The sequence below is a fragment of the Pelophylax lessonae genome (assembly GCF_965119305.1).
Source record: "Pelophylax lessonae genome assembly, chromosome: 12".
NCBI classification, from domain to species: domain Eukaryota; kingdom Metazoa; phylum Chordata; class Amphibia; order Anura; family Ranidae; genus Pelophylax; species Pelophylax lessonae.
The window spans coordinates 131,706,729-131,733,343 of record NC_138779.1 but is presented as its reverse complement, the minus strand read 5'-3'; the positions used below and the strand labels follow the sequence as shown (position 1 = coordinate 131,733,343).

The window sequence follows — 26,615 nt, the reverse complement described above, 5'->3', positions numbered from 1 at the left end:
TTTTCTTTCTCGGTGAACTATGTTTAAGTGAGACCAGACACTTCTTTTTCGGTTAACACCGTTTTAATTGACAGCTCAGTTACCCTCACAAAAGGACTCCCTTTGGTACAGTTAGTGCATTGAACTCTGGTTGACCCCTGAGGAAGGGTTTTATACCCGAAACGCGTAGGGTCCTGTCCGGTTCTCTCCACCAATGGTGCCTAGGAGTCTTCTGTATGGATACTGGTCTGTCCTTGCATGCAAGTTTTAACTCTATGTATATCTAGTTGTTTGCTGGATATATACAATTTTGCGTATGTAGTTATTATTTTTGGTTCTTTATGTAATACAATTTTAATTTATATACTCTTTTGTCTTTCTTCAGGGTTTTAGTGGCATATAAAGTCCCAAACCATTGGGGGTACCCTTTTTGTAAAAAAAAATCTTTGAACACGAAAAATAACTTTTTCTTACCTTAGCCCCTGCCCCAAACCCCCCCCTCCAACACACACACACTCACACACACTTCCCTCTGCTCTTCTCTCCATCACTCAGGGACGTGAGTGGGCCATTGGTGTCCTCTCAGTGGGGAACCCCTTTGCTAGTGTAGTTTTCCCCAGAGTTTAACTTTATATCTTGGGTATGTCATCTACATTTGTTAAGATTCAGAAATAAGGAGATTTGCACACAAGAAGCAGCATATTTCACCTGGCCAGAGAGAGCATTCAAACAACTACAATAAATCCAATCCTTTTTTAGAAGGAAGTAAAAGTTCCTATTTTCTTTTCTGTAATTACAAAAAACATACTCTTCAAATTGCATCAGAGTAAAGAAGCATGATAAGGGCACATGTAGACAAGCACACACACGTAGAAATTAATTCTAAAGCCCAATTTTTTCTTGGATAAGGTAGGAAATGGTTAAAATCTCAGCGTTTTTTTTTTTTTTTTTTTCTGTAATCTGTGTGGATACAACAGGAAGTCAGATGAAATCTCTTCATAGTGCAGTAAATACCCATTTTCCCATTAAAAGATTTCCCTTCTGTTCTTATTCTGGTAACAACTCAAAATTTAGGATTTCATGTAATTTCCTGGCAATTTGAAATTTTGTATTATCCTTCACTTTTATCCCAGTGACAGTGGTCACCAGGACAGACAGAGGGGGTGAATCTACCCCCACAGCGCCCAGTAATAAAACCGGACATACAGTAGGTTCTAATCCTTCCCCACTCCATCCAAAACTGAAAAAAAACTTTTGACTTTAGATATAGTTGAAATTGTATAATATAGATTACACATTAAAAGTTACTTTGTTATGACTCTGGCCAACAAACCATCTCTGATGACTAGGAAAGTTTGAAAAATCAATTGACTCACCCATTGCAGGCACTGGAACACACTGTCAGGGGATCCTACCTCTTCTTTCCTCTTTGGGGCACCTTGAGGTCCTATTACCAACCTCCCGCTGCTGCAGCATCCCGTTTCCTTCTTGTGACTAATGAACTCACAGCTTCTTTCTGGTTACCTTAGATGTCCGGCTACACTTATCTCAGAGAACCAAAGGCTAGTTTCCCTAATGAATTCATTCACTGGAGCTAGCAAATAAATACATAAAGGGTTGATCACAGGCAAACCCCCTGCTAGTCGTCCTTCTCTCCAGTTCTCAGCCTTCCCAGGAGATTGTACATGAGAGGGTTACTAGATGCTGTGTGTGCTCTGCTGCTATGAGCTCTGCTGCTGCTTACAGGCACATTCTGAGTATCAAACCTCTGATGGGCAGAGTGCCATGGAACCTCTGCAAAACTGCCAATAGCTGCTGCACCAATCTTCCAGAAGACGCTGTTATCCCACTAGAACTGCAAGAAGTCTGTACAAGGGGACCATTCATTTCCCCTGCTCTGCTTTCAGTACAATGTTTCCTGGGACTGTTCTTTGCAGCCTAGCCCAACTGCATCTCCTCTGCTGTCTTTATTTAAAGTTTCTGAGTCTGTCCATTGCAGCCTAGCCCTACTGCGTCTCCTCGGCTGTCTTTATTTAAAGTTTCCTGAGCCTGTCCATTGCAGCCTAGCCCTACTGCATCTCCTCTGCTGTCTTTATTTAAAGTTTCTGAGTCTGTCTATTGCAGCCTGGCCCTACTGCATCTCCTCGGCTGTCTTTATTTAAAGTTTCTGAGTCTGTCTATTGCAGCCTAGCCCTACTGCGTCTCCTCGGCTGTCTTTATTTAAAGTTTCCTGAGTCTGTCTATTGCAGCCTGGCCCTACTGCGTCTCCTCGGCTGTCTTTATTTAAAGTTTCCTTAGTCTGTCCATTGCAGCCTAGCCCTACTGCATCTCCTCTGCTGTCTTTATTTAAAGTTTCTGAGTCTGTCCATTGCAGCCTAGCCCTACTGCGTCTCCTCGGCTGTCTTTATTTAAAGTTTCCTTAGTCTGTCCATTGCAGCCTAGCCCTACTGCATCTCCTCTGCTGTCTTTATTTAAAGTTTCTGAGTCTGTCTATTGCAGCCTAGCCCTACTGCATCTCCTCGGCTGTCTTTATTTAAAGTTTCTGAGTCTGTCTATTGCAGCCTAGCCCTACTGCGTCTCCTCGGCTGTCTTTATTTAAAGTTTCTGAGTCTGTCTATTGCAGCCTGGCCCTACTGCGTCTCCTCTGCTGCCTTTATTTAAAGTTTCCTTAGTCTGTCCATTGCAGCCTAGCCCTACTGCATCTCCTCTGCTGTCTTTATTTAAAGTTTCCTGAGTCTGTCCATTGCAGCCTAGCCCTACTGCATCTCCTCTGCTGCCTTAAATGTAAAGTTTCCTGAGTCTGTTCATTGTAGCCTAGCCCTACTGCATCTACTCTGCTGTCTTAATTTAAAGTTTCTGAGTATGTCTATTGTAGCCTAGCCCAACTGCATCTCCTCTGCTGTCTTTGATTTAAAGTTTCCGGAGTCTGTCTATTGCAGCCTAGCCCTACTGCATCTCCTCTGCTGACTTTAATTTAAAGTTTCCTTAGTCTGTCCATTGCAGCCTAACCCTACTGCATCTCCTCTGTTGTCTTTATTTAAAGTTTCCTTAGTCTGTCCATTGCAGCCTAGCCCTACTGCATTTCCTTTGCTGTCTTTATTTAAAGTTTCCTTAGTCTGTCCATTGCAGCCTAGCCCTACTGCATCTCCTCTGCTGACTTTATTTAAAGTTTCCTGAGCCTGTCCATTGCAGCCTAGCCCTACTGCATCTCCTCTGCTGTCTTTATTTAAAGTTTCCTGAGCCTGTCCATTGCAGCCTAACCCTACTGCGTCTCCTCGGCTGTCTTTATTTAAAGTTTCTGAGTCTGTCCATTACAGCCTAGCCCTACTGCATCTCCTCTGCTGTCTTTATTTAAAGTTTCTGAGTCTGTCCATTACAGCCTAGCCCTACTGCATCTCCTCTGCTGTCTTTATTTAAAGTTTCCTGAGTCTGGCCATTGCAGCCTAGCCCTACTGCATCTCCTCTGCTGTCTTTATTTAAAGTTTCCTTAGTCTGTCCATTGCAGCCTAGCCCTACTGCATCTCCTCTGCTGTCTTTAATTGAATGTTTTCTGAGCCTGTCCATTGCAGCCTAACCCTACTGCATCTCCTCTGATGTCTTTCATTTAAAGTGATTGTAAAGTTTCTTTTTTTGTACATAACAAACATTTTATACTTTTATACTGCTCTGTGCAGCTGGTTTTGCCCAGAGTGGCCTGGATCCTCCTCTTCTCCGGTCCCTCTTCTGTGCTCCTGGCCCCTCCCTCCTGTTGAGAATTCCCACAGCAAGTAGCTTGCTGTGGGGGAGCCCAGGCCGAGCCACAGCTCCAGTGATTGGCTGACTGACTTTGATTGACAGCAGCGGGAGCCAATAGCGCAATGTTGCTGTCTCAGCCAATGAGGAGGAAAGTCCCAGGCTGCTGAAAAATCTCTGCAACATCGCTTGATAAAGATGGGCTCAGGTAAGTATTAGGGGGGCTGAGGGGGGGCTGCTGCACAAAGATTTTTTTTATCTTAATGCATTAAGATAAAAAAAAACCCTTCTGCCTTTACAATCTCTTTGTTTCTGAGTCTGTCCTAGACCTACTGCATCTCCTCTGCTGCCTTTAATTAAAGGTTTCTTGAAGTTGTTCAATGCAGCCTAGCCCCGTTGCTTCTCTTCTGTCGCCTTAACTTAAGGCCCGTACACACTTGACGGAAATCGGACGAAATATCCTCAGATTTTTCTCTCTCTTGCTCAGCATTCATAACCGTTTTTAGTTGACAGAGCATAAATGTTCACGAAATTTCTCATCCGATTTTTTTTTTTTTTTTGGGACATTTGTTCCTAGACTTCCGGGTCGTCAGCAACTTCAGATCATGCGCGGTCTTTTGTATCCGATTTTTCACGGACGTACTGCATACACATTAAACGAAAATTGGTCGTCTGGGGATGGACAATAAAAATTTTGGTGTTTGTTCCTCCGTTTTTTTTTGTTGAAAATGTCGGCATCGGCGGCTGAAAGTTGTGTACACACTAGCCGAAAATCGTACAATTTTACCTCGGATGGGAATTTTCGGCAGATTTTCTACTAGTGTGTACCCCACTTTAAAACTATAGGGAAAACTTTTTTTTTTTCACTTTGGATAGAGTAAGGGAGGGTTAAAACCCTGTCAGATTTTTTTTCACCATCTGTGTCCCATTTCAGAGATTTCCCTTCACTTCATGTCCCAAAGCCAAACAGGAAGTGAGAGGAAATCCCTGCAAATTAAGGGAATTCCTTGGGGACCCCCAGGTCACCAAAACTAGTGGTCCCATTGGAAAATGTCCCCTTTATTACTTTTCTGGGGACAACCCAAAATTTGGGATTTTCTTTTACTCTCACTTTCAATGATAATGGTAAACAGGACAAACTCTTTGAGATGGGAATGAGGGACACCTATTAGCAAAAGTATATAGACATAGGATACCCCATGCCACGCCCCCTTAAAGGAGAATTATAAAAAAAAAAATGATTGGTTAACCCCAGAAGTGCCTTTCTTTTTTTTTTTTTTTTACTACTACTATTCCTTTATATTGGCTTTTAAAATGTACAAATGCATTTAGAATTTGGATGAAAGGTTTAGCACTGGGAAACACTTCTTGAAAGATAAAATGTGCCCCAATATACAACTTTATAGATCAGACCAAAATAAGGGACAAATGAGGAGGAAAGTGGGACTTTGTTCCAAACCAGGGACAGTCCCTTGAAATTCCAAATCAGGGACAGTCCCTTGAAATCAGGGACAGTTGGAAGCTATGGGGAAGGGAAATCTCCATAATGGGGACACAGACAGCAATAAACACTGACAGGTGATCTAATACCTCTCTATTCTATGCCAAAATTAAAAAAATTGTACCTTTAGTTATTCTGTAAATGAAAATTTTCCTGGGTATGTTTATTTCAGCCTTGCCCTACTGCATCACCTTTGCTGCTTTAAATGTAAAGTTTCCTGAGTCTGATCACACAAAGCCCTGCTGTAGTGGTGAAATCTTTACATCTCCTGTGATGCCTTGCATTGAAAATTCCCTGGGTCTGTTCACCCCTGGATTGCCTTGTCCTTATGGCCCCAAATCTCTTAGCCCTTTCCATCCAGGATAGCCCTGCTGCACTGGAGGGATCTTTCACTTCTCCAAGGCTGCCTTTCATCTAAAGTTCCCTGGATGTGTTCTTTTCCAGGCTAGTCCTGCTCTTATGGTAGGATACTTCATATTTCTTCTGCTGCTTTTACCTAAGTTTTCTGGGTCTGTCCTCTGCAGCCTAGCCCTACTATATCTCCTCTACTGCCCTTAATGTTCCCTGTGTCTACTCACCCAGGGCTAGCTTGGTGGAGACCTTCATCGATCCTGTTCTGCCTTGCACCCACAATTCCCTATATCTGTTGTTTTCCCGGGCTAGCCCAGGCTTGTGGTAGCATCCTTCACATTTACTCTGTTGCATTTAATTAAATGTTTTCAGGGTCTTTCACCTGCAGCCTAACCCTACTGCATCTATTTTGATGCCTTAAAGTTTCCTGGGTCTGTTCACTCAAGGCTACTCTGCTGTATACTGGGTGAATCCTTTACATCTCCTGTGCTGCCTTGAATCTGGTTGTCCAGGCTAGCCCTGCTGTACATACTGATGTGATCCTTCAATTCTCTTCGGCTGCCTCTAATTTAAAGTTCTCTGGATCTGGTTTTCCAGGCTAGTCCTGTTGTACTTACTGGTGTGAGCCTTCATCTCTCCTGTGCTGCCTGTCATCCAAAGTTCACAGGATCTTTCCTCCCCAGGCTAGTCCTGCTGCACTCACTGATGTGACCCTTCGTCTCCCCTGTGCTGCCTCTAATTGAAAGTTCTCTGGATCTGCTTTTCCAGGCTAGTCCTGCTGCACTCACTGTGCTGCCTTTCATCCAAAGTTCCCATAATCTGATTTTTGTAGGCTAGTTCCGCTGTACTTACTGGTGTGATCCTTTATTTCTCCTGTGCTTCCCTTTCATCCAAGCTTTCCTGAATTTGGTTTTGTAGGCTATCCCGACTGTACTCACTGGCGTTATCCTTCATCTCTCCTGTGCTGCTTCTAATTTAAAGTTCTCTTGATCTGTTTTTTTTTTTTTTTTTTTTTTTTTTAGGCTAGCCCCAATGTATTTACTGGTGTGATCCTTTATCTCTCCTGTGCTACTTTTAAAGTTTCCTGGTTTTGTACATCCAGGAATGCATGCTATGGGAATCATTAAAATCTTCTGTGCTGCCTCTAATTTAAAGCCCTCTGGATCTATTTTTTTTTTTCAGGCTATCCCTGCTATACTAAGTGGTGTGATCCTCCATCTCTCCTATGCTGCCTTTCATCCAAAGTTCTCTGCATCTGTCCTCCCCAGGCTAGTCCTGCTGCACTCACTGGCGTGATCCTCCTGTACTGCCTTTATCTAAAGTTCTCTGGATCTGTCCTCCTCAGGCTAGTCCTGCTGCACTCACTGGTGTGATCCTCCATCTCTCTTGTACTGCCTTTATCTAAAGTTCTCTGGATCTGTCCTCCTCAGGCTAGTCCTGCTGCACTCACTGGTGTGATCCTCCATCTCTCTTGTACTGCCTTTACCTAAAGTTCTCTGGATCTGTCCTCCTCGGGCTAGTCCTGCAGTACTCACTGGTGTGATCCTCCTGTACTGCCTTTATCTAAAGTTCTCTGGATCTGTCCTCCCCAGGCTAGTTCTGCTGCACTCACTGGTTTGATCCCCACATCTCTCCTGAACTGCTTTTATCCAAAGTTCTCTGGATCTGTCCTCCCCAGGCTAGTCCTGCTGTACTCATTGGTGTGATCCTCCATCTTTCCTGTACTACCTTTATCTAAAGTTCTCTGGATCTGTCCTCCCCAGGCTAGTCCTGCTGCACTGGTAGGATCCTTCATCTCTCATGTGCTTCCTCTAAATGAAAGTTCCCTAAATTAGATTTTGCATGCTATCCCTGCTGCTGTACTTACTGATGTGATCCTCCATCTCTCCTGTGCTGCCTTCCATCCAAAGTTCTCTGGATCTGTCCTCCCCAGGCTCACCCTCTGGATGGATCCTGTCCTCTCTGCAGTCCTCCAGCACAGTGATCCCAATGAAAACTCTCCCTGCTGTCATCTCTGCTCTATATAATTTCCTTCATCTAACCTTTCCAGTGTCAATTCCCCATCTGACTCCAGGACTCCCCCCCCTCCCCTATCTGTCCTTCTACCCCCCCCCCCCTGCCCTCTCCATATCTCATCTCGGAAACTTCTGTCCCCACTCCAAACACACACATCGCCGATGTCACACGAAACAGTTAACCCCCTCCATCCTGATTCCATGCATCCTCCCGTGCTGGGTATGTATCAATATTTAGTGATGACACGCTGATCTGTGTAGGTGTGAGGATCGCACATCTGTCATTGTAGTGGAAGTGCTGCATGCTGTCATCCTGCGCTGTATACTGATGGAGGGGAGCTCCCTGCACCGATCACACCGGGGAATCTGCAGACAGCTGCCACGGGGCGGGCTCTGCCGCCTGGCCCCGCCCACATTGGAACTGCAGTGCTGAGAAGTCAGCAGAAGTGTGTGTGTGCACATGGGAAGGAAGGAGTGCAGAGGGGAGAGGTAAGAGGACATTACTGAGGGGACACATGGGAAGGAAGGGGTGCAGAGGGGAGAGGTAAGAGGACATTACTGAGGGGACACAGGGAAGGAAGGAGTGCAGAGGGGAGAGGTAAGAGGACATTACTGAGGGGACACAGGGAAGGAAGGGGTGCAGAGGGGAGAGGTAAGAGGACATTACTGAGGGGACACAGGGAAGGAAGGGGTGCAGAGGGGAGAGGTAAGAGGACATTACTGAGGGGACACAGGGAAGGAAGGGGTGCAGATGGGAGAGGTAAGAGGACATTACTGAGGGGACACAGGGAAGGAAGGGGTGCAGAGGGGAGAGGTAAGAGGACATTACTGAGGGGACACAGGGAAGGAAGGGGTGCAGAGGGGAGAGGTAAGAGGACATTACTGAGGGGACACAGGGAAGGAAGGGGTGCAGAGGGGAGAGGTAAGAGGACATTACTGAGGGGACACAGGGAAGGAAGGGGTGCAGAGGGGAGAGGTAAGAGGACATTACTGAGGGGACACAGGGAAGGAAGGGGTGCAGATGGGAGAGGTAAGAGGACATTACTGAGGGGACACAGGGAAGGAAGGGGTGCAGAGGGGAGAGGTAAGAGGACATTACTGAGGGGACACAGGGAAGGAAGGGGTGCAGAGGGGAGAGGTAAGAGGACATTACTGAGGGGACACAGGGAAGGAAGGGGTGCAGATGGGAGAGGTAAGAGGACATTACTGAGGGGACACAGGGAAGGAAGGGGTGCAGAGGGGAGAGGTAAGAGGACATTACTGAGGGGACACAGGGAAGGAGCAAGACATACAGCACAGGCTGCTGACTGGGGATACAGGTAGGGAGAGAAAACATGGGGGGGGGGGGGGTCACCTCAGGGTAGGCTCAGAGACACTCACTCAAAGTGTGTATGGGGGGGTCACCTATGAAGAAAGCTTCTGTTAGGGGGTCACCTACTAAGAAGACATCTATTGGTGTCACCTATGAAGAAAGCTTCTGTTGGGGTCACCTATTAAGAAAGCTTCTGTTAGGGGGTCACCTATTAAGAAAGCTTCTGTTAGGGGGTCACCTATTAAGAAGACTTCTATTGTTGTCACCTATGAAGGCTTCTATTGGGGTCACCTATGAAGAAGACTTTTGTTAGGGTCACCTATTAAGAACGCTTCTGTTGGGGTCACCTATGAAGACGGCTTTTATGGTGGTCACCTATGAAAAAGGCTTATATTGTGGTCGCCTATGAAGAATGCTTTTACTGTGGTCACCTATGCAGAAATCTTTTACTGTGGTCACCTATGAAGAATGCTTCTACTGTGGTCACCTATGAAAAAATCTTCTATCGTGGTCACCTATGCAGAAATCTTCTATTGTGGTCACCTATGCAGAAATCTTTTATTGTGGTCACCCATGAAGAAGGCTTCTGCTGTGGTCACCTATGAAGAAATCTTCTGTTGTAGTCACCCATGAAGAAAGCTTCTGCTGTGGTCACCTATGAAGAAATCTTCTATTGTGGTCACCTATGCAGAAATCTTCTATTGTGGTCAGTGGTCACCTATGAAGAAATCTTCTGTTGTAGTCACCCATGAAGAAAGCTTCTGCTGTGGTCACCCATGAAGAAAGCTTCTGCTGTGGTCACCTATGCAGAAATCTTCTATTGTGGTCACCTATGCAGAAATCTTCTATTGTGGTCACCTATGCTGAAATCTTCTGTCGTGGTCACCTATGCTGAAATCTTCTGTCGTGGTCACCTATGAAGAAATCTTCTGCTGTGGTCACCTATGAAGAAGGCTTCCATGGTTATCACTGCTTTGTATGTCTCTCCTGACAGAAAATGCAGCTGGGACCCCCTTTGCTCGGAGACGTCTCCTCTGATATCCGCGGTCCGCAGTGTCACCGGCATTCATGGCTCTTCATCGTCATCCTGGGTGAGTGAGCTGATAAATGAGCTTTCTCTACTGCTTAGCAACAATTCCCCATCTGTTGTGGACGGAGGAGACGGTAGGAAAGTTGCATCGTTCTGCAGTTTCAGTGGATTTCTCCTACGAGGAGTGTGCTTCTAGCGTTATCTCTCCCGTGATTAGCTGCACTTTGGGAATCTAAATTTAGAGAAACATGACAATAGTAACCCCCCCACCACCTCTACCAGCACCTTCCCTGCCTTACACACACCAGGCAAACTTAATGCCAGCCAAAAAGACTGCAGAGGTACTGCAGGGATAAGAGAGAGAGCCAGGGTGTGGTGAGAACTATTAGGATACAGGACTGTCAATTGGATCATATGAGGGATTTATAGTACAAAACACGATGTTAACACAAGATTGTCCATGACTCAGCACTGGTATCTGCAGGCTGAGTCAGCAACAGGCCACTTCTGTCCCTTGTCATCGGCATCCCTACCTGCATCCTCCGACCATGCTCCATCTACTTCATGCCCTCCTAATATCCTATAATCTCTTTTCTGCTGTTGAGCTATATACAGGAATCACACAAAACCAATAATCAGATGCTTGATTCCTCCTGCATGCTCTGTGTACTTTAAAGTTGTATTAAACCCAAAACCACAAATGTAATCTATTGCAGCTTAGCAATCATTAGATGTGATGGCTGCATTTGTTTTCTTTTTGTAGGCTGGCTTTTTTCCCCTGGTGATCTCATAGTTAGTCTGGTTGAAAAAAGACACAAGGATCTGTCCGGTATTACATCTCCTGTGCCTACATCTGCACTAAGGAGCAAATGAGACACTTTTGGACAGCAGCTTTCAAAAAAAGGGGGGATATGTGGGACTTTAAATGAGGTAATGACTGGGTAGGGTCATATGCCTCCATCCCTGGTTCAGATAAAAGAGGAGGGAGGTTTGGGACTTTGAATGAAGCACACAGCTATAACATGATGTAGAAAATCAATGTATAAAATGTTTATTGGTACATATACACATATTGAGTCGTTTCAAAATACAAAGAATAAATAGTATTGCTCATTTATCGCACATAGTACATATATATACACCAGTGTTAATTTCGTCGACTAAAACCGACTAAAACGTTTTCGTCGACTAAATTAACACAATTTTAGTCGACTAAAATACAACTAAAACTAAAACAATTCAGATGACTAAAATACGACTAAAACTAAAATGGCATTTTAGTCAAAAGAAAACTAAAACTAAATCGAAATTTGCTGCCAAAATTAACACTGGTGCATGCTCAAAGCTTAATACCATAAATAATAACATATTAGATTTTTCACTCCAGGACCAGCAGTAGTATATAATGAGTTTGGAAATTGTAGAGAAATGCTTAAATAATGCATTACAAATTACAATTGAACTACACCCATTCGATTATAGATGACTAAAATGAGTTTTAGTCGACTAAAATGTAGGACGTTTTAGTCGACTAAAATGTGCTGGAGTTTTATACGACTAAATACGACTAAAACTAAAACACTTGCAGAAGACTAAATTGGGACTAAAACTAAAATGCAATTTTAGTCCTAAGACTAAGACTAAAACTAAATTGAAATTTGCTGCCAAAATGAACACTGATATACACTAAGACATATCGCCACACCATCGTGTTGTGGGTGTTATAAATAGACCTAGACTTCGCTGTCAAGATGCATTGATGAATAATGGTTGTATGAACAAGTAATATATCAGATAGTGGTAATTGCGTAGCATCGAAAAGGGCTCTACGCGTTTCGTGGGTTCTTTCCACTCATCAGGAGCCGATGCAGGGTAAATAGGCTTGTACCTGCAATAAAGTATATTTGTAGTCTAGTATTAAATGCAAAAAAAAAAAAAAAAAAGGGGGGGAGAGAGGAGCCTCCCCTGGTTACTCACAGGTCAGCTAAAGGTTCCAAATGAGGTGCTGGAAGCCGAAGACATGGTGGGGGACTCATCTCCGGGAGCTGTGGCAGTGGCCAGCGGCATGAGACCAACACAAACAAGGGTGGATAGACTGCCATTGGAGTGGGGTCCCCATTAAAAATCAAAAATGGTGCTGAATGTGCCTGAAAGGACATTCTGTGGAGAGTAATAAAATACAGCTGCAGCTTTGGACAGCAGCTTTGTCAGTTTGGAAGGAGGAGGTGGTGGTGGTGGTGGGGGGGGGGGGGGGTAGTGAGAGACATTACCAATTTTCTCTCCTTGCAAACTGATTGCCAAGTATATGTTGAATTATCGACACCCTGCAATCAGTTTGTGGACAAAAAAAAGGGTCCTGAACCAGTTTGGTGTGAATTTGGTGCAATTTGAGCCATACAAATCCATGGCTTAAATCGCACCCCAGAGACACCCATGTAATTCGCACTGGAATGTGCTCCGATTCCAGTGCGTATAACCATGCGGTGTCTCCACCGCAGCAGTGTGAACCCAGGAGAAAGATTGCCGGATTTGCCCATCAACACATTTAGTGTTAATGGGGGAACCCCTCCCGGAGAGCTATTGTATCCTGACAGCAGGAGGTTTCCTATCATAATACAATGATCACTGCTTGCGACTATAGCCGGCTACACATTATACAATTTTCTTGTACAATTTTCTTTTGGATTTGCTAAAACCATATAATATGAGGTCAGACCTAAACACTTTAAATTGTATGCAATCAGGCAGGTCCTAGCTGAAGGTAAATCTAAAGGAAATTGAACAAGAAAATTGTATAATGTGTAGCCAGCTTAAAACTGCTGGCAGTGATCACATAATAAAAAATAAAAAAATCGGACAGCCCAGGCAGACTGATTGATGGAGCGACTTCAGTACAACCAGCCTGCACATACAGTATATGGATCGAAATTTGGCCTGTTCCTGCTAAACAAGAGAAATTTCGATCAATCTGTGGCTGGCTTCAGCCATCGTTCACAACTTTGCGACTTGTCATGAGATTTGACAGATCAAAAACGCATGACGAGTCGCACCCTATTTCTGGCTATGGAATTGTTCAAAACTGGTGCGACTCCGACTTGCACCAACTTTGAAAAGGTTCCTGCACTATTTTTGGCGATTTCATGTGTGACTTACATTGACATCTGTGCACGGAGTCGCATAGTTACATAGTCAGGTTGAAAAAAGACACAAGTCCATCTGCCTCAACCAATAAAAAACAGAAAAGAAAACCCAACCATAAATCCCATATACACAATCCTATACCCACATTGATCCAGAGGAAGGCGAAAAAGCATGATCCAATTTGCTACAGCAGAGGAAAAAATTCCTTCCTGATCCCCCGAGAGGCAATCGGATATTCCCTGGATCAACTTTACCTATAAATATTAGTAGCCATTTATATTATGTACACCCAGGAAAAAACCCAGACTTTTTTAAAGCAATCTAGTGAGCTGGCCAGAACCACCTCTGGAGGGAGTCTATTCCACATTTTCACAGCTCTTACGGTGAAGAAACCTTTCCGTATTTGGAGACGAAATCTGTTTTCCTCTATACGTAAAGAGTGCCCCCTTGTCCTCTGTGTTGACCTTAAAGTGAATAACCCAACACCAAGTTATGGACCCCTTATGTATTTATACATGTTGATTGGATCCCCCCTTAATCTCCTCTTCTCAAGAGAGAATAAATTCAGTTCCTCTAATCTCCCCCATGCCTCTTATCAATTTGGTTGCCCTTCTCTGCACTTTCTCCAGTTCCCCGATATCCTTTTTTCAGAACTGATGCCCAAAACTGAACTGCATATTCCAGATGAGGTCTTACACATGAAATCGCACTGGCCGGCGGCTTTCAAATCTGGCTGAAGTAGCACGATTTCAAAGCTGCATTCAGTGTGAACGGGGGGCTAAGATGCACTACCAGATTTAGATACAATACCAAATTGAAACCTAAGACTAGCTAACACTTTTTTAAGCTGCTACAAACATTTCTTTTTCTTTTGGGATAAATGTTTTGCATACATAAATATAAGCAGATCATTGTAAGCACTCCTGTCAGTTGTAAACAGTTTGTTCTCAACTCTCCAAGTGCTACATTTGTAGGACAGCTTGTTCAGTTAAAAAAAAAAGGCTTATTGGCCAGATCACCTGGTAAAAATAAAGGAAAGAAAGCCTAAAAAAAGAAAACGAATGCAGCCACCACATGCTAGCATTAGTAAGCTGCAATATAATAAATGTTTGCCTCTGTGTTTATTAATGCGTTAAAATACAAAAATGACAAATGCTTCATACTGTTCCCAATTATTTTCATTCTCATTTCTTTCATCCTGTGCTGAAGTTTAGATATGGCCGTTTTTACAAAGGTACGTTGGCCCAGCTTGTGATATACCTATGGGATCCATGTGGAAGCTGGAAATTACTGTGGTAGGCTACTTCAGTGAGCGCCACTAATTTCCGGGTCCCGTGCTGAGCAGCTGCCGAATTGCTCACTGATAACAGCAGGTTGCTTCCTCGGCATTGGCGCCATTCAGAGAACACTTTGCATTTTCTTAATGGATGTAAAACATTCTCTGATTGGACGAGGTGGAGATTGTGATGTCACCGTCATCTCTCCACCTCGTTCAATCAGAGAATACTTTGCATTCATTGACCAAATGCTAAGTGGCCGTGCCGAGCAAGTGACCTCCTGTGTTCACAAGGCAGCAGGGCAGCTGCTCAGCACGGCATCTGGAAGCAAGTGGAAGTCACTGTAGTAGCAGTATCGACTACAGTGATTTCCAGCTTTCACGGGGATCCCACAAGCACATCCATACTTACATTGGTCCAAGCTGAATCAATGTTACATAATTACATAGTTGGTAAGGTTAAAAAAAACACACCAATCTATCCAGTTCTACCTATGGTGTGTGTGGGGGTGTATAAATGTTTATGTCAATAGTAAATTGTATATCCCTGTATGTTGTGGTGGTTAAAGGGCCCATCTAATAGTTTTTTTAAACTATCGACACTCCCTGCTGATACCACTGCTTGTGGAAGAGAGTTCCACATCCTTACCGCTCTGACAGTAAAGAACCCCTTACACAGTTTAATGTTAAACCGCTTCTCTTCCAGTTTTAGTGAATGGCCGTGTGCCTTTTTAAATTGTCTTTCACTGAAAGGTTTTTTTCCCTATGCTTGGGTCACCAGTATGGTATTTGTACATCACTATCATGTCCCCTCTCAAGTGTCTCTTCCCCAGAGAGAATAAGTTCAATGCTCTGACAGTATAGAACCCTCTACGCAGTTTAATGTTAAACTGCTTCTCCTCCAATTTCACTGAATGGCTCTTCTCCAGAGAAAATAAGTTCAATGCATGTAATCTTTCCTCCAGTCCCTTTATTAGCTTTATGGCCCTTCTCTGGATTCTCTCCAGTTCCAGCACATCCTTCCCGAGGACTGGTGCCCAGAACTGGATGGAATACTCCAGATGTGGCCGGACCAGAATCTTGTAGAGTTGGGGAATAATTGTTTTATCTCTGGAGTGAATCCCCTTTTTAATACATGCCAGTATTCTGTTATCTTTTCTTGCAGCAGCCTGGCATTGCATGCATGCCAATGTAACTATTTAGGCATTGCCATCCCTATGCTTTAAAATTCTGTGTACATTTAGTCCCTGTAAATATCTTGAAATCGTTCCTGAGTTCCACATCTGCATCCATTTCATTCATGCCTGTGTATACAATTCATGCTGCTCTCTCAATATCTCCATTTGTATTCACACATTAAGATGCACAGAGAGCAGAGAGTGTTAAGCTGGATACACTTCTCAATTCATATGCAATCAGCTAGGCCCTTGCACTACAAAGTAGAAGGTAAATTAAAAGTTGTATAGTGATGCTGAGAGATGAGATTGAGTGAAAGAACACATCATCAACATCCCTTTAGAAGAGCATATTACTCCATGCTGGCCCCTGGATGGTGTAGACTTGGCTGTGTTGATCAGTTCCTTAAACACAGTTCCAGGAGCAGGTCTGAGAGTGCAATCAAGCCACTGATGGGCAGACTGCATAGCTAAAGTTTACGCTATGCAGAGTCCATCTCCCTCCCTGGAATATGTATGTCTAAAGGGAGTCCAGGGATGTGTTCTCTCACCTTTGTAATCAGTAGGAAATTGATGTATCTCCCCTCCACTGGCAGTTAAGAGCTAAAAAACAGCAGCTGCAGCTACAGGGATGGATTAGGGGTGTGCAGACATTTTCAAAGAAGAAAACAATATTTCAACAATACTAATCCAATGTTTTGTGTCAGTGATTAATGCTCCTTTATAATATTTGATGCAATAAATTTGATTTTAGTTCTCATTTAACCATTGCACTCTGCAGCCCTGCTTTCATTACAGCTAAACTCATTGAAGCTAAAAAAAATGACCACAAACAATGTTCATATAATTGCATCGTGGAGCTTCAAAAAAAGCCCATGCACCTCTTCTGAGAAAGAAAAGTTGATATTTCTAAATTTAAAGCTGAATTATGGGAAAAATGATTTTTGTACATCTCTACAGTGGAAATAGGTTACTTCCAATGGGATGTGCCTCCTTCCTGGCTACTACAGCATTTGCTGACACTTTTACATTTATTCAGCCCACACTTACCTGTCAATAATGTACTCCTGGCTCTGACACGTGTAGTTCCAGCTGTAGTACAAATAGGGAAAAATGGGAAGTTGCATGCTTGGCACCTCCGCCATTAATAAAAAAAACATTTGCATTGTTCTTGCTGAATGCAAGATGTTCTGCGATTGGAGGAGGGAGATCAAGGCATTCATTAACACCTCCTCCATATATTGAGCCACTTGCATTCAGTGAGAAGAATGCAAGGCTTTTTTTATAATTGGAGGAGATGCCAAACAGCTGTATGAATGAAGGAGGTGGTGGGAAATTGTATCAATACAGGAGTGGAGGAGGTGATGTGCAGTAGTATGAATGGAGGAGGGCCGAGCTATATGAATGGAAAAGTTACAGAACAGCTATATCTATAGAGGAGAATCCAAGCAGCTGTATGAATGGAGGAGGCGCCGAGCAGCTGTATGAGTGGAGGAAGTACTGGGCAGCTGTATGAATGGAGGAGGCGCCGAGCAGTTGTATGACTGGAGGAAGTACTGGGCAGCTGTATGAATGGATGAGGTGCCAAGCAGTTGTATGAATGGATGAAGCACTGAGCAGCTGTATAAATGGAGGAGGTTTAGCGCCAACAGGGGAAGATGTAAAAGTTTTAACAAAGGCTGCAGCAGCCAGAGATGAGGCACACTCCATTAGAGGAAACCTATTTTTACCGTGAAAATGTACAAACATTGTTTTTGGCCACACCTCAGCTTTAAATTCAGCAATGTCAATGTTTCTTTCAATGTTTGGAGCTCCATAACTCTCCTTTAGGCCCCTTTCACACGTGTGCGACTTGGGACAGCAAAGTCGCATAACAAGTCCCACTCCAATGATTACCATTCATATCTTTGCGACTTCAAAGTAGTCCCTGCACTACCTTGGTCTGACTTTGATGCGTTTTGACGTCTATAGCCTTCAAGATTACACAGGCATTGCTGCAAGTCCAGTCAAATTTGTGGCAAAAAATTGTGGCAAAATCGCGTGACTTTTAGGTCGCACAAGTGTGAAAGGGGCCTAAAGCAGAACTTTACTAATAACAGTTTATTAACAAATAATGTTCCTTAACAAAAAAAACATACATTCCACGTTCAGAATTATGCCACTAAAATGAATGTGTGCTGTAAATTGCCTCCAGCAATGCTCTTGTTTCTTCTTATCGGAGGCTGCCATTTTGTTGAAGCCCAGATCATTTACTTCCATATTGGAAACTCTCCCCCTCTCCCTGGTCTGTGATCTCAAACACTATGGGGGTTGATTTACTAAAACTGGAGAGTGCAAAATCTAGTGCAGCTGTGCATAGTAAACAATCTGATTCTATTATTATGTTTTGTTTGTCAAAGCTTAAAGCGGAGTTCTGGCCTCGGAAATGATTTTTAATAAAAATACCCCCGGGACAGTCAGGGCTAGTACATTCCACAATGGCTAGCCTCTGAACTGTCACAGGTCGCACTTACATTTTAGAAGAAATACTTACCTTGAAAATGTGTTCTCCAGCGCTGCCATCTCAGGTGTGGGCAGCTGAAGCCAGCGCGTCCTCTTCCGTGTCCTCTTCCGTGTCCTCTTCGGTCCCACAGTGCACTGCACCGGCCCCGCTCGTCACTTCCGGTGCAGATGCATCATCCCTGCACAGCTTCTGGGCATGCCCAGAAGCTGTTTAGCAGGGAATGACGCACCTTCACCGGAAGTGACGAGCGGGGCCAGGGCAGGCGCATTGATTCCTGGGAGCGATGACGTTCAACTCTCAGGAATCAATGCAAGCCAGGAAGTGACGGCGCGGGCCTCGGCCACAGAGGGAGGAAGGGGAAGAAAGGTGAGTATATTTTCTTCAATAACAAGGTAAGTAAACAAAAAATCTGGACTATCCATTTCTTTTACAGGTGACACTGAGCAAGCGGATGGCCCAAAGTGGATTTTTTGGCCGGAACTCCCTTTAAAGCGGAGTTCCACCCTCAAAATCAACTTTTCACCATCCGCTTTCTTTAATGTACCTGAAAAACAATTGGATAATTCAAATTTTTTTTTTAGTTTCACTTACCTTCTTTTTGATGAAAATATACCTTCCTTCCTCTTCCTCCCTCTGCCCACGACGTCACTTCCTGCTTGCATTGACTCCTGGGAGTTGAGTGTCATCGCTCCCAGGATTCAATGCGGCTGCACCGGCCCTGCTCGTCACTTCCGGTGCAGGCGCGGCATTCCCTGCTGACCAGTTTCTGGGCATGCCCAGAAGCTGTGCAGGGATGATGCGTCTGCACCGGAAGTGACGAGCGGGGCCGGTGCAGGGCATTTTTAGACTCTGACGACACCGAAGAGGGCGCTCTGGCTTCAGCTGCCCACACCTGAGATGGCAGAGCTGGACAAGACATTTTCAAGGTAAGTATTTCTTCTAAAAGGTAAGGCACTATACCGGGGGTATTTTTATCTAAAAAAATGTTTGTTAGGGTGGAACTTTAATTAAACAAGGTAAAGTTAGAAGCTGATTGGCTACAATGCACATCTGCACCAGATTTTGCACTTTCCAGTATTATTAAATCCATCCCTGTATGTCACTTTCTGCAATTAAAATATGAAAATTTCCAGCCCTGAGGCCCCCTTCACACTTGTACGATTTGTCATGCGACTCACCCCATTTTTTTCAATGGCACTCATTCAAATCGGTGCAACTTAAAGTTGGAGTGACTTTAAAAAGGTGCCTGCGCTACTTTGGTGCGACTTTTGATGCAATGTAGATCCATTGAGTGTAAAGACGGATCAGAGTCGCACTGGAAGTCGCATCAAAGTCACACTGCAAATCATTCAGCTTTGCAGATGCGCTAATGTGAATGGAGCCAAATTGTTTGTCTTGGCTCAGCTAGAGAGGACAGAAGCTTTACAGTGCTGAAATTCACAGGCTGCCCATAAGAGAGAAAGGAGAGAGATTCGGGGGAGATAACATAAAACACTATCCTTATAAGTTAAAGTGTCTTCCTGGCAGCAGATTTTTTTTTTACCTCTCCTGCTTTTCTTTTTTCCCTCCCCACTCTGTGTTTCCAGGAATGACACAGACTGGGGTTGATTTACTAAAACTGGAGAATGCAAAATCTGGAGCAGCTGTACATGGTAACCAATCAGCTTCTAACTTCAGCTTCTTCAATTAAGCTTTGACAAAAAAACCCTGAAAGCTGATTGGTTTTTATTCAGAGCTGCACCAGATTTCGTAATCTCCAGTTTTAGTAAATCAATCCCATTGTCTGTCATTCCCGTTGCTTTCTTCCCCCTTCAACAACAGTAAATCTTAAAGCTGTCAGTTGATTGAACTCTATTGGCTCTAATTTTAGGCACAGTGCCGCACATAGAGAGCAACTGAGCATGTGCAGAGAGGGGTGAGACAGTGGATTACTGGATTTTAAACAGTATAGACACTTATTTTTATTGGTTTACATAGATATACCTGCAAAATGGGCCAGCCTAAAGTGATCTATCAATATTTTATTTTTTGACTATGGTTCAGTTCACACTGAATTCATATGTAGTAAAATAGCGTTGTTTAACCACTTAAGCCCCGGAAGATTTTACCCCCATTCCGACCAGGGGGTATTTTGCGATTCGGCACTGCGTGAATTTAACGCACAATTGCGCGGTCGTGCGACGCTGTACCTAAACGAATTTGACGTCCTTTTTTTCCCACAAACAGAGCTTTCTTTTGGTGGTATTTGATCACCTGTGCGATTTTTTGATCACGCGCTATAAACAAAAAAAGAGCGTCAATTTTGCAAAAATAGCAATATTTTTCACATTTTTTATATGAAATTCCCCCCAAAAAAAATGTAAAAATCAAAATTTTTAAAAATTTTCGGCCAATTTATTTTATGCTACCTATGTTTGGTAAAAAAAATCGCAAAAAGCGTATTTTGATTGGTTTGCGCAAAAGTTATCGCGTTTACTAACAAAGGGAAAGATTTTTGTCATTTTTTTTGTTTTTTTTTTTAACGCGTAATGGCGGCGATCTGCGATTTTTTTTGCGGTACTGCGACATTGCGGCGGACAGATCGGACCCTTGACTGACATTTTTGACACTTTTGGGGTTACCAGTGACATTTCTACAGTAATCAGTGCTATACATATGCACTGTTACTGTAAAAATACACTGGTAGTGAAGGGGTTAACTTTATTTGGAAGGGAGGGGCTGTGTGTGTCCCTAGGGGCGTGGTTTCTACTGTGATTGGCTGTGGCTCTAGCTGTAAGGACACTGATCAACGGATCTACATACCAGATCCGTTTTATCAGTGTCTTTGCAGCGAGGAGAATGACAGGCAGTTTGTTTACACAAGCTGCCTGACATTCTCCCTCTCCCCCGCCGATCGCCGAGTGACCGGCGGACATCGGGTCCGCTGGTCACACGCGCGGGGGGGCCCGTGACCACGCGGGAGCGCGCCCCGGGGGGCGCGCGCTCGCTCCCTAGACCCTCACAAGCAAACAACGTAGCCCTACGTTAGTTTGCCTGTGAGGGGCTGACCGCCGACGTAGATAGTCGTGCGGCGGTCGGCAAGTGGTTAAATGATTTGTGAAAGTAGGTTGGGTGGTTATGGGAGGAGAAATGTGTATCCTGCCCTGGGTTTTATAGGAGCAGAAGGCTTTACACCTTTTGTGTGGGGAATGAAATCCCTTAAGGTTATGGGAAGTTACATTAAGACCCATTTTAACATCAAGGGAAAAAGCAAATGGAATTCAGGTTGTGGGGATTGCATATGGCTCATCCTACAGTACCCGACCCAGGGCTGTATTTTGGCCTAGGCCAACAAGGCCCAGGCCTAGGGCGGCACTTTGCAGGGGGGCAGCAAAAAAGCTGCCCCCCTCCACCTGAGATTCTATTGGCCACTGGTTGCTAGAGCGGCCTCTCTCATTTCCCCCTCTCTCTCACCCCCCTCTCTCTCGCTCTTATCCCCCTCTCTCTCACCCCCCTCTCTCTGTCACCCCCCTCTCTCATCCCTCCTCTCGCTCTCTCTCTCTCATCCCCCTCTTGCTCTCTCTCTCATCCCCCCTCTCACTCTCATCCCCCTTCACGCTCTCTCTCTCTCACCCCTCTCTCTCTCTCTCTCTCTCTCATCCCCCCTCTCGCTCTCTCTCTCTCATCCCCCTCTTGCTCTCTCTCTCATCCCCCCTCTCACTCTCATCCCCCTTCACGCTCTCTCTCTCTCACCCCTCTCTCTCTCTCTCTCTCTCACCTCTCTCTCTCTCTCTCTCTCTCTCTCATCCCCCCTCTCGCTCTCTCTCTCTCTCATCCCCCCTCTCGCTCTCTCTCTCTCACCCCCTTCTCTCTCTCTCATCCCCCCTTACCCTCCCCCTCTCTCCCCCACCCACCCCCCCCTCTCATGAGATCTCTGGGGTTCATGCGGGGAATTGTAGTCCTTCGTTTTTGGAGGGAGCCACATCCGTTAAGAAAGGAGTGGGGCAAATTTACATAGGGGGGGGTGCCCAATTTTAGTCTTGCCTAGGGCAGCACAAAACCAAAATACACCACTGACCCGACCCAAACATCTGTGGCTCATCTTAGGTAAAGCAGAATTAGGATCAGTCAACCTGAGGAGTGGAGCATAAAAGAAAATATGAAAAAGAAAAAAAAATAGAAAAAAACTTTTAAACATGTTGAACAAGCCAAAAAAGTGGCAAAAACAGTCTGAACGGGTTAGGGGAAAATAATCCCCCCCAGACTAACGGAACGTTTGCTTTCTATATGGTCATCATACAGTATATAATTTTTGGGTAGGATACAGGCTGTGAAAATGTCTGAACTTCCTAGGTTGTCATTTCACTTTTGGTCTTTACCTCTCTATGAATCACGTTCAACGTTAGAGTCAATCCAGACCGAATTGTTCAAATTTATCTATCAAAACAAGAAGCCTTGTATTGTTTGCTCACTGATGTATAGAGCCCCAACCTACAGGAGGCCTAGGTTGCCCAAACCATTGGAAATACTATTTGACTGCACGCTTGATACAATTAGCACAATGGCATACCTCCACATCCCTCATACCATGGCTACACTTTGAGAGGATTTTGGTGGCTACATATTATCTCTTGGGCCTCCTCTGGTTGCTCTCCATTAGCCCAAAAGATGTTGCACCACTCAATGGTATTGTGGGCCAGTCCCTTTGTCTCTGGTCTCTCTATAAGGGGAAATTCAAGTTGCTTTCTAGACCCTCCCACTTGACTTCCTTTTTTGGTGAGCACAAGTTCTCCCCAGCCTTCAATACAGGGCTGGAATTTGCTAACTGGATTGCACAGGACCTGGTGACTTTGGACTCGCTATTACAAGGCTCCTCTTTTTACTCATTTGAGTATCTTCAACAGAATTATGCCCTCCCTCATTCCGATTTGTATAAATATCTGCAAGTCAGATACTTTTTTTCCACCATTCTAGAACCATTCTAGAAAAGGATGAGGGCAGTGGTGTATTTAGGTTTTGTGCTGCCCTAGGCCTGATTAAACTTGTGCACGCCCTAATTTAAATATAACCCACCTCTTCCTGTAAAGGCCACACCCCCTTCCAGTTTATGACCAGCCCTGTCATCTGTAAACCACAGACCACAACCACAGTCTATCAGTGCCCATCAGTGCAGCCTCATCAGTTCCCATGAGTTCAGCCTCATCAGTGCCCATCAGTGCTGCCTTATTAGTGATTTGCCTCCTGGACCCTGCCCTCCAGCCCAATTCGCTCCATAAGACTGGCACTATACTAAAAGTGTAGCACAAGCCGGCGGGGACCCCTTTCTGCGGGATCTGGGAGGAGGCTGTTTTTTTTTCGTGTGGGGTGCAGTTTTTTTGCTGCCCCCCTGCAAAGTGCCGCCCTAGGCCTGGGCCTTGTAGGCCTAGGCCAAGATACAGCACTGGATGAGGGAGAGGCCAAGTCACCTTTTGAGTGTCAATGTGACGAGAGTTCTAGAGACAAGGGGACTATCTCCATCTTATATAAATACCTAAATGATCGTGATACTATAGCTAAGTCAACGGCTATGCTGGGCTGGGAAGTGGAGACAGGCCAGGAGCTCCCAGCAGAAGATTGGCATGACATGGTTTCCAATATGCAAAAATGTACTCGCTCTGTAGCCATCAAGGAGACTGTAGTTAAGCTTCATACCCGCTGGCATTACACCCCTGTCAGGTTGCACAGAATATACCCATTAGTGCATGACACATGTTTCGGGATGTGGTGACAAGGGCATAATCCTGCATACTTTCTGGAGCTGTAGGGCTTTGCAGTCTCTTTGGCAACAGACCTCAACAGACCTAATTTTTTTGTATAATGTGAAAGATGATGTCACGCTGAGTAAATAGGTACCTAACATGTTACGGTTTAAAATTGTACACACTCGTGGAATGGCGACAAACGATGGTACTTAAAAATCTCCATAGGTGACGCTGCCTGTGCCGTTTTGGGCAATGTTACCAAAGCAGGCATATGGCATAGCACCGCATGTCACAGCACCGGAGCACATATCAATACGCTGCTATGCAGAGACTTGAGTGAACTGTCCTTTTGTGAAAAAAAAAAAGAAGAGAAAAAAGTAAAGAGCGTTCACAGTGGACTGCCCCTTACTAATCCAACACAGTACACATCAGCGCCTGCACTTTGCTGGCGTGAATTGAACTCGACCTTGGGTAGGCTCTTGTGTTACTTGTTCCTTGCATTGTGGTGGTACATTTTGCTGATCAGATCTAAGACAATGGTAAGTGGTACATGCCAAGATTTATGCCAAAGACTTTATTGGGCGGTTAGAAGTGTAAAGTGTCATTTCTTCAGTGTTGTCACATAAAAAGATATACCAAAATATTTTCAAAATATTTTCAAAAGTGAGGGGTGTACTCACTTTTGTGAGATACTGTATGTTGCCTTCTCACTGCCTATCTTTAATCCTGAAATTGCCAACCCACCCTGCTGTAACTAGGTGCATTGTGTGTGGTTGCAGGGCATTTATGGTGCAGCCCTCTCACTTGATTTTTATATTTTATTTTTTATTTATTTTAGCAACTTTTATAGCGACATCAGTTTACGCAGCGATTTACATATATATATATTGTACATTCACATCAGTCCCTGCCCTCAAGAAGCTTACAATCTAAAGCCTCTAATTTACATTCACACTTACACACAATGTAATAGGACCAATTTAGATAAGAGCCAATTAACCTACCAGCATGTCTTTGAAGTGTGGGAGGAACCCGGAGTTATATGGAGGAAACCCACGCAGGCACAGAGAGAACGTGAAAACTCCAGGCAGGTATGGAATGGATCACGTTCAGCAGTGGTTCTTCCCAGCGAATGTGACATGCCGTGGGCTGTGTAAAACCCTGAGTGGCTGCATGCCCTTGTTTAGATGGGCAGTCAGGAGGACAATAAAGAGAAACAAAGGTGACGGCACATCCAGAATAAAATCTTCAAATTTTTTTTAGATCCATTAAAAAAGAGAACAAGATATGCACTCACAGCTTAAGAAACAATTTAGCAGATGCGTTTCACACACCTGTGCTTAGTCATTGCTGATTACTGCAGGGTATTGCACTGACCTATAGCTATGAGGCTGCAGGTGGAATCCATAAATTCATAATGATCCCATTTCCACAGCCCACACATAGGATACAATGTATACACCCCGTATAACAAACAACAAGACACTTTGTTACACATATAAACCAAAAAGAAAAAATATTAAAAGAAAAAGACACATATGGCGCTTTTCCACTGCATGGAACCCGAACGGTTCGGCACGCTTTTGTGCTTTTCCACTGCTGGTACCGCATGGTACGGTGTAGGAACGGTTTGGCACGGTACGGCACGGCGGCGCTTTTCCACTGCATGGAACCGAACGGTACGTCTCTCAAAAACAGTACCACCTCGATTGAGGTACCAAGAGGTACCATACCCGGTACCATATCCCACAATCCTTTGCATGCAGTCACTACTAGCCACTGATTGGTCAGAGAATCCCACCCACCCCGTTGTTATCCCACCCACTTAACTTTAGTACTACTTTAGTGGAAAAGCAAACCATACCATACCGAACCAAACTGTTCCAACACCGTACCATGCGGTACCAGCAGTGGAAAAGCAAACCGGGCCAAGCAGGGCCAAGCAGGACCGAGTAGAGCCGAGAAGGTACTTGCAGTGGAAAAGTGCCAATATTGTAATACAAAGTATATACATGTTACCATCACACTAATGTGCATATGTAGAAATCCCCTTGAAAGTAAGCGCTGACACAACAAAAATGTGAAGCGCTCACATATATTGTACACATCTCTTTAAATACACAAATATGTGCATCTATAATTCAGAATGTATACCAAAAACATATATATTATAAAAACTGATAGTATGTATGACATACAGTATCTCACAAAATTGAGTACACCCCACACATTTTTGTAAATATTTTATTATATCTTTTCATGTGACAACACTGAAGAAATGACACTTTGCTACAATGTAAAGTAGTGAGTGTACGGCTTGTATATCAGTGTAGATTTGCTGTCCCCTCAAAATAACTCAACACACAGCCATTAATGTCTAAACCGCTGGCAACAAAAGTGAGTACACCCCTAAGTCAAAATGTCCAAATTGGGCCAAAAGTGTCAATATTTTGTGTGGCCACCATTATTTTCCAGCACTGCCTTAACCTTCTTGGGCATGGAGTCCACCAGAGCTTCACAGGTTGTCATTTGAGTTCTCTTCCACTCCTCCATGACAACATTAAGGAGCTGGTGGATGTTAAAGACCTTGCGCTCCTCCAACTTCCATTTGAGGATGTCCCACAGATGCTCTATACAGTTTAGGTCTGGAGACATGCTTGTCAGTCCATTACCTTTACCTTCAGCTTCTTTAGCAAGGCAGTGGTCGTCGTGGAGGTGTGTTTGGGGTCGTTATCATGTTGGAATACTGCCCATACGCGTGGGCTTATGGGTGACCCCAGAATGGGGTGTCCGCGGCTTGCTAAGATGGTCCTACCTATTCTTTGCCTTTGCGATAATAACTGCCCGTTCCAAGGTCCAAATGGGATTACCCCATTTATT

The 26,615-nt window shown here is 44.3% G+C and overlaps 1 protein-coding gene and 1 long non-coding RNA gene across 3 annotated transcripts in view; one reads left to right on the top strand and one right to left on the bottom strand.

Moving 5' to 3' along the window:
• LOC309567890 overlaps positions 1-7,601 on the bottom strand; it is a 110,794-nt gene extending 103,193 nt beyond the window's left edge. The window contains exon 1 of the long non-coding RNA XR_014225969.1: positions 7,431-7,601. This is a non-coding gene — a long non-coding RNA (uncharacterized lncRNA). The remainder of the gene's footprint in view (positions 1-7,430) is intronic.
• A 339-nt stretch (positions 7,602-7,940) lies between these two features.
• Positions 7,941-26,615, top strand: part of SCN4B (sodium voltage-gated channel beta subunit 4) — a 132,474-nt gene continuing 113,799 nt past the window's right edge. Inside the window, exons 1-2 of one of the 2 annotated variants that reach the window (XM_082273398.1) lie at positions 7,941-8,067; positions 9,885-9,981. In XM_082273398.1, coding sequence (XP_082129524.1) covers positions 9,888-9,981 — 94 coding nt within the window. In that variant the 5' untranslated portion in view covers positions 7,941-8,067; positions 9,885-9,887. Of the gene's footprint in view, positions 8,068-8,797; positions 8,898-9,884; positions 9,982-26,615 lie in introns of those variants that run through there. The other variant, XM_082273397.1, reaches the window with a different exon arrangement.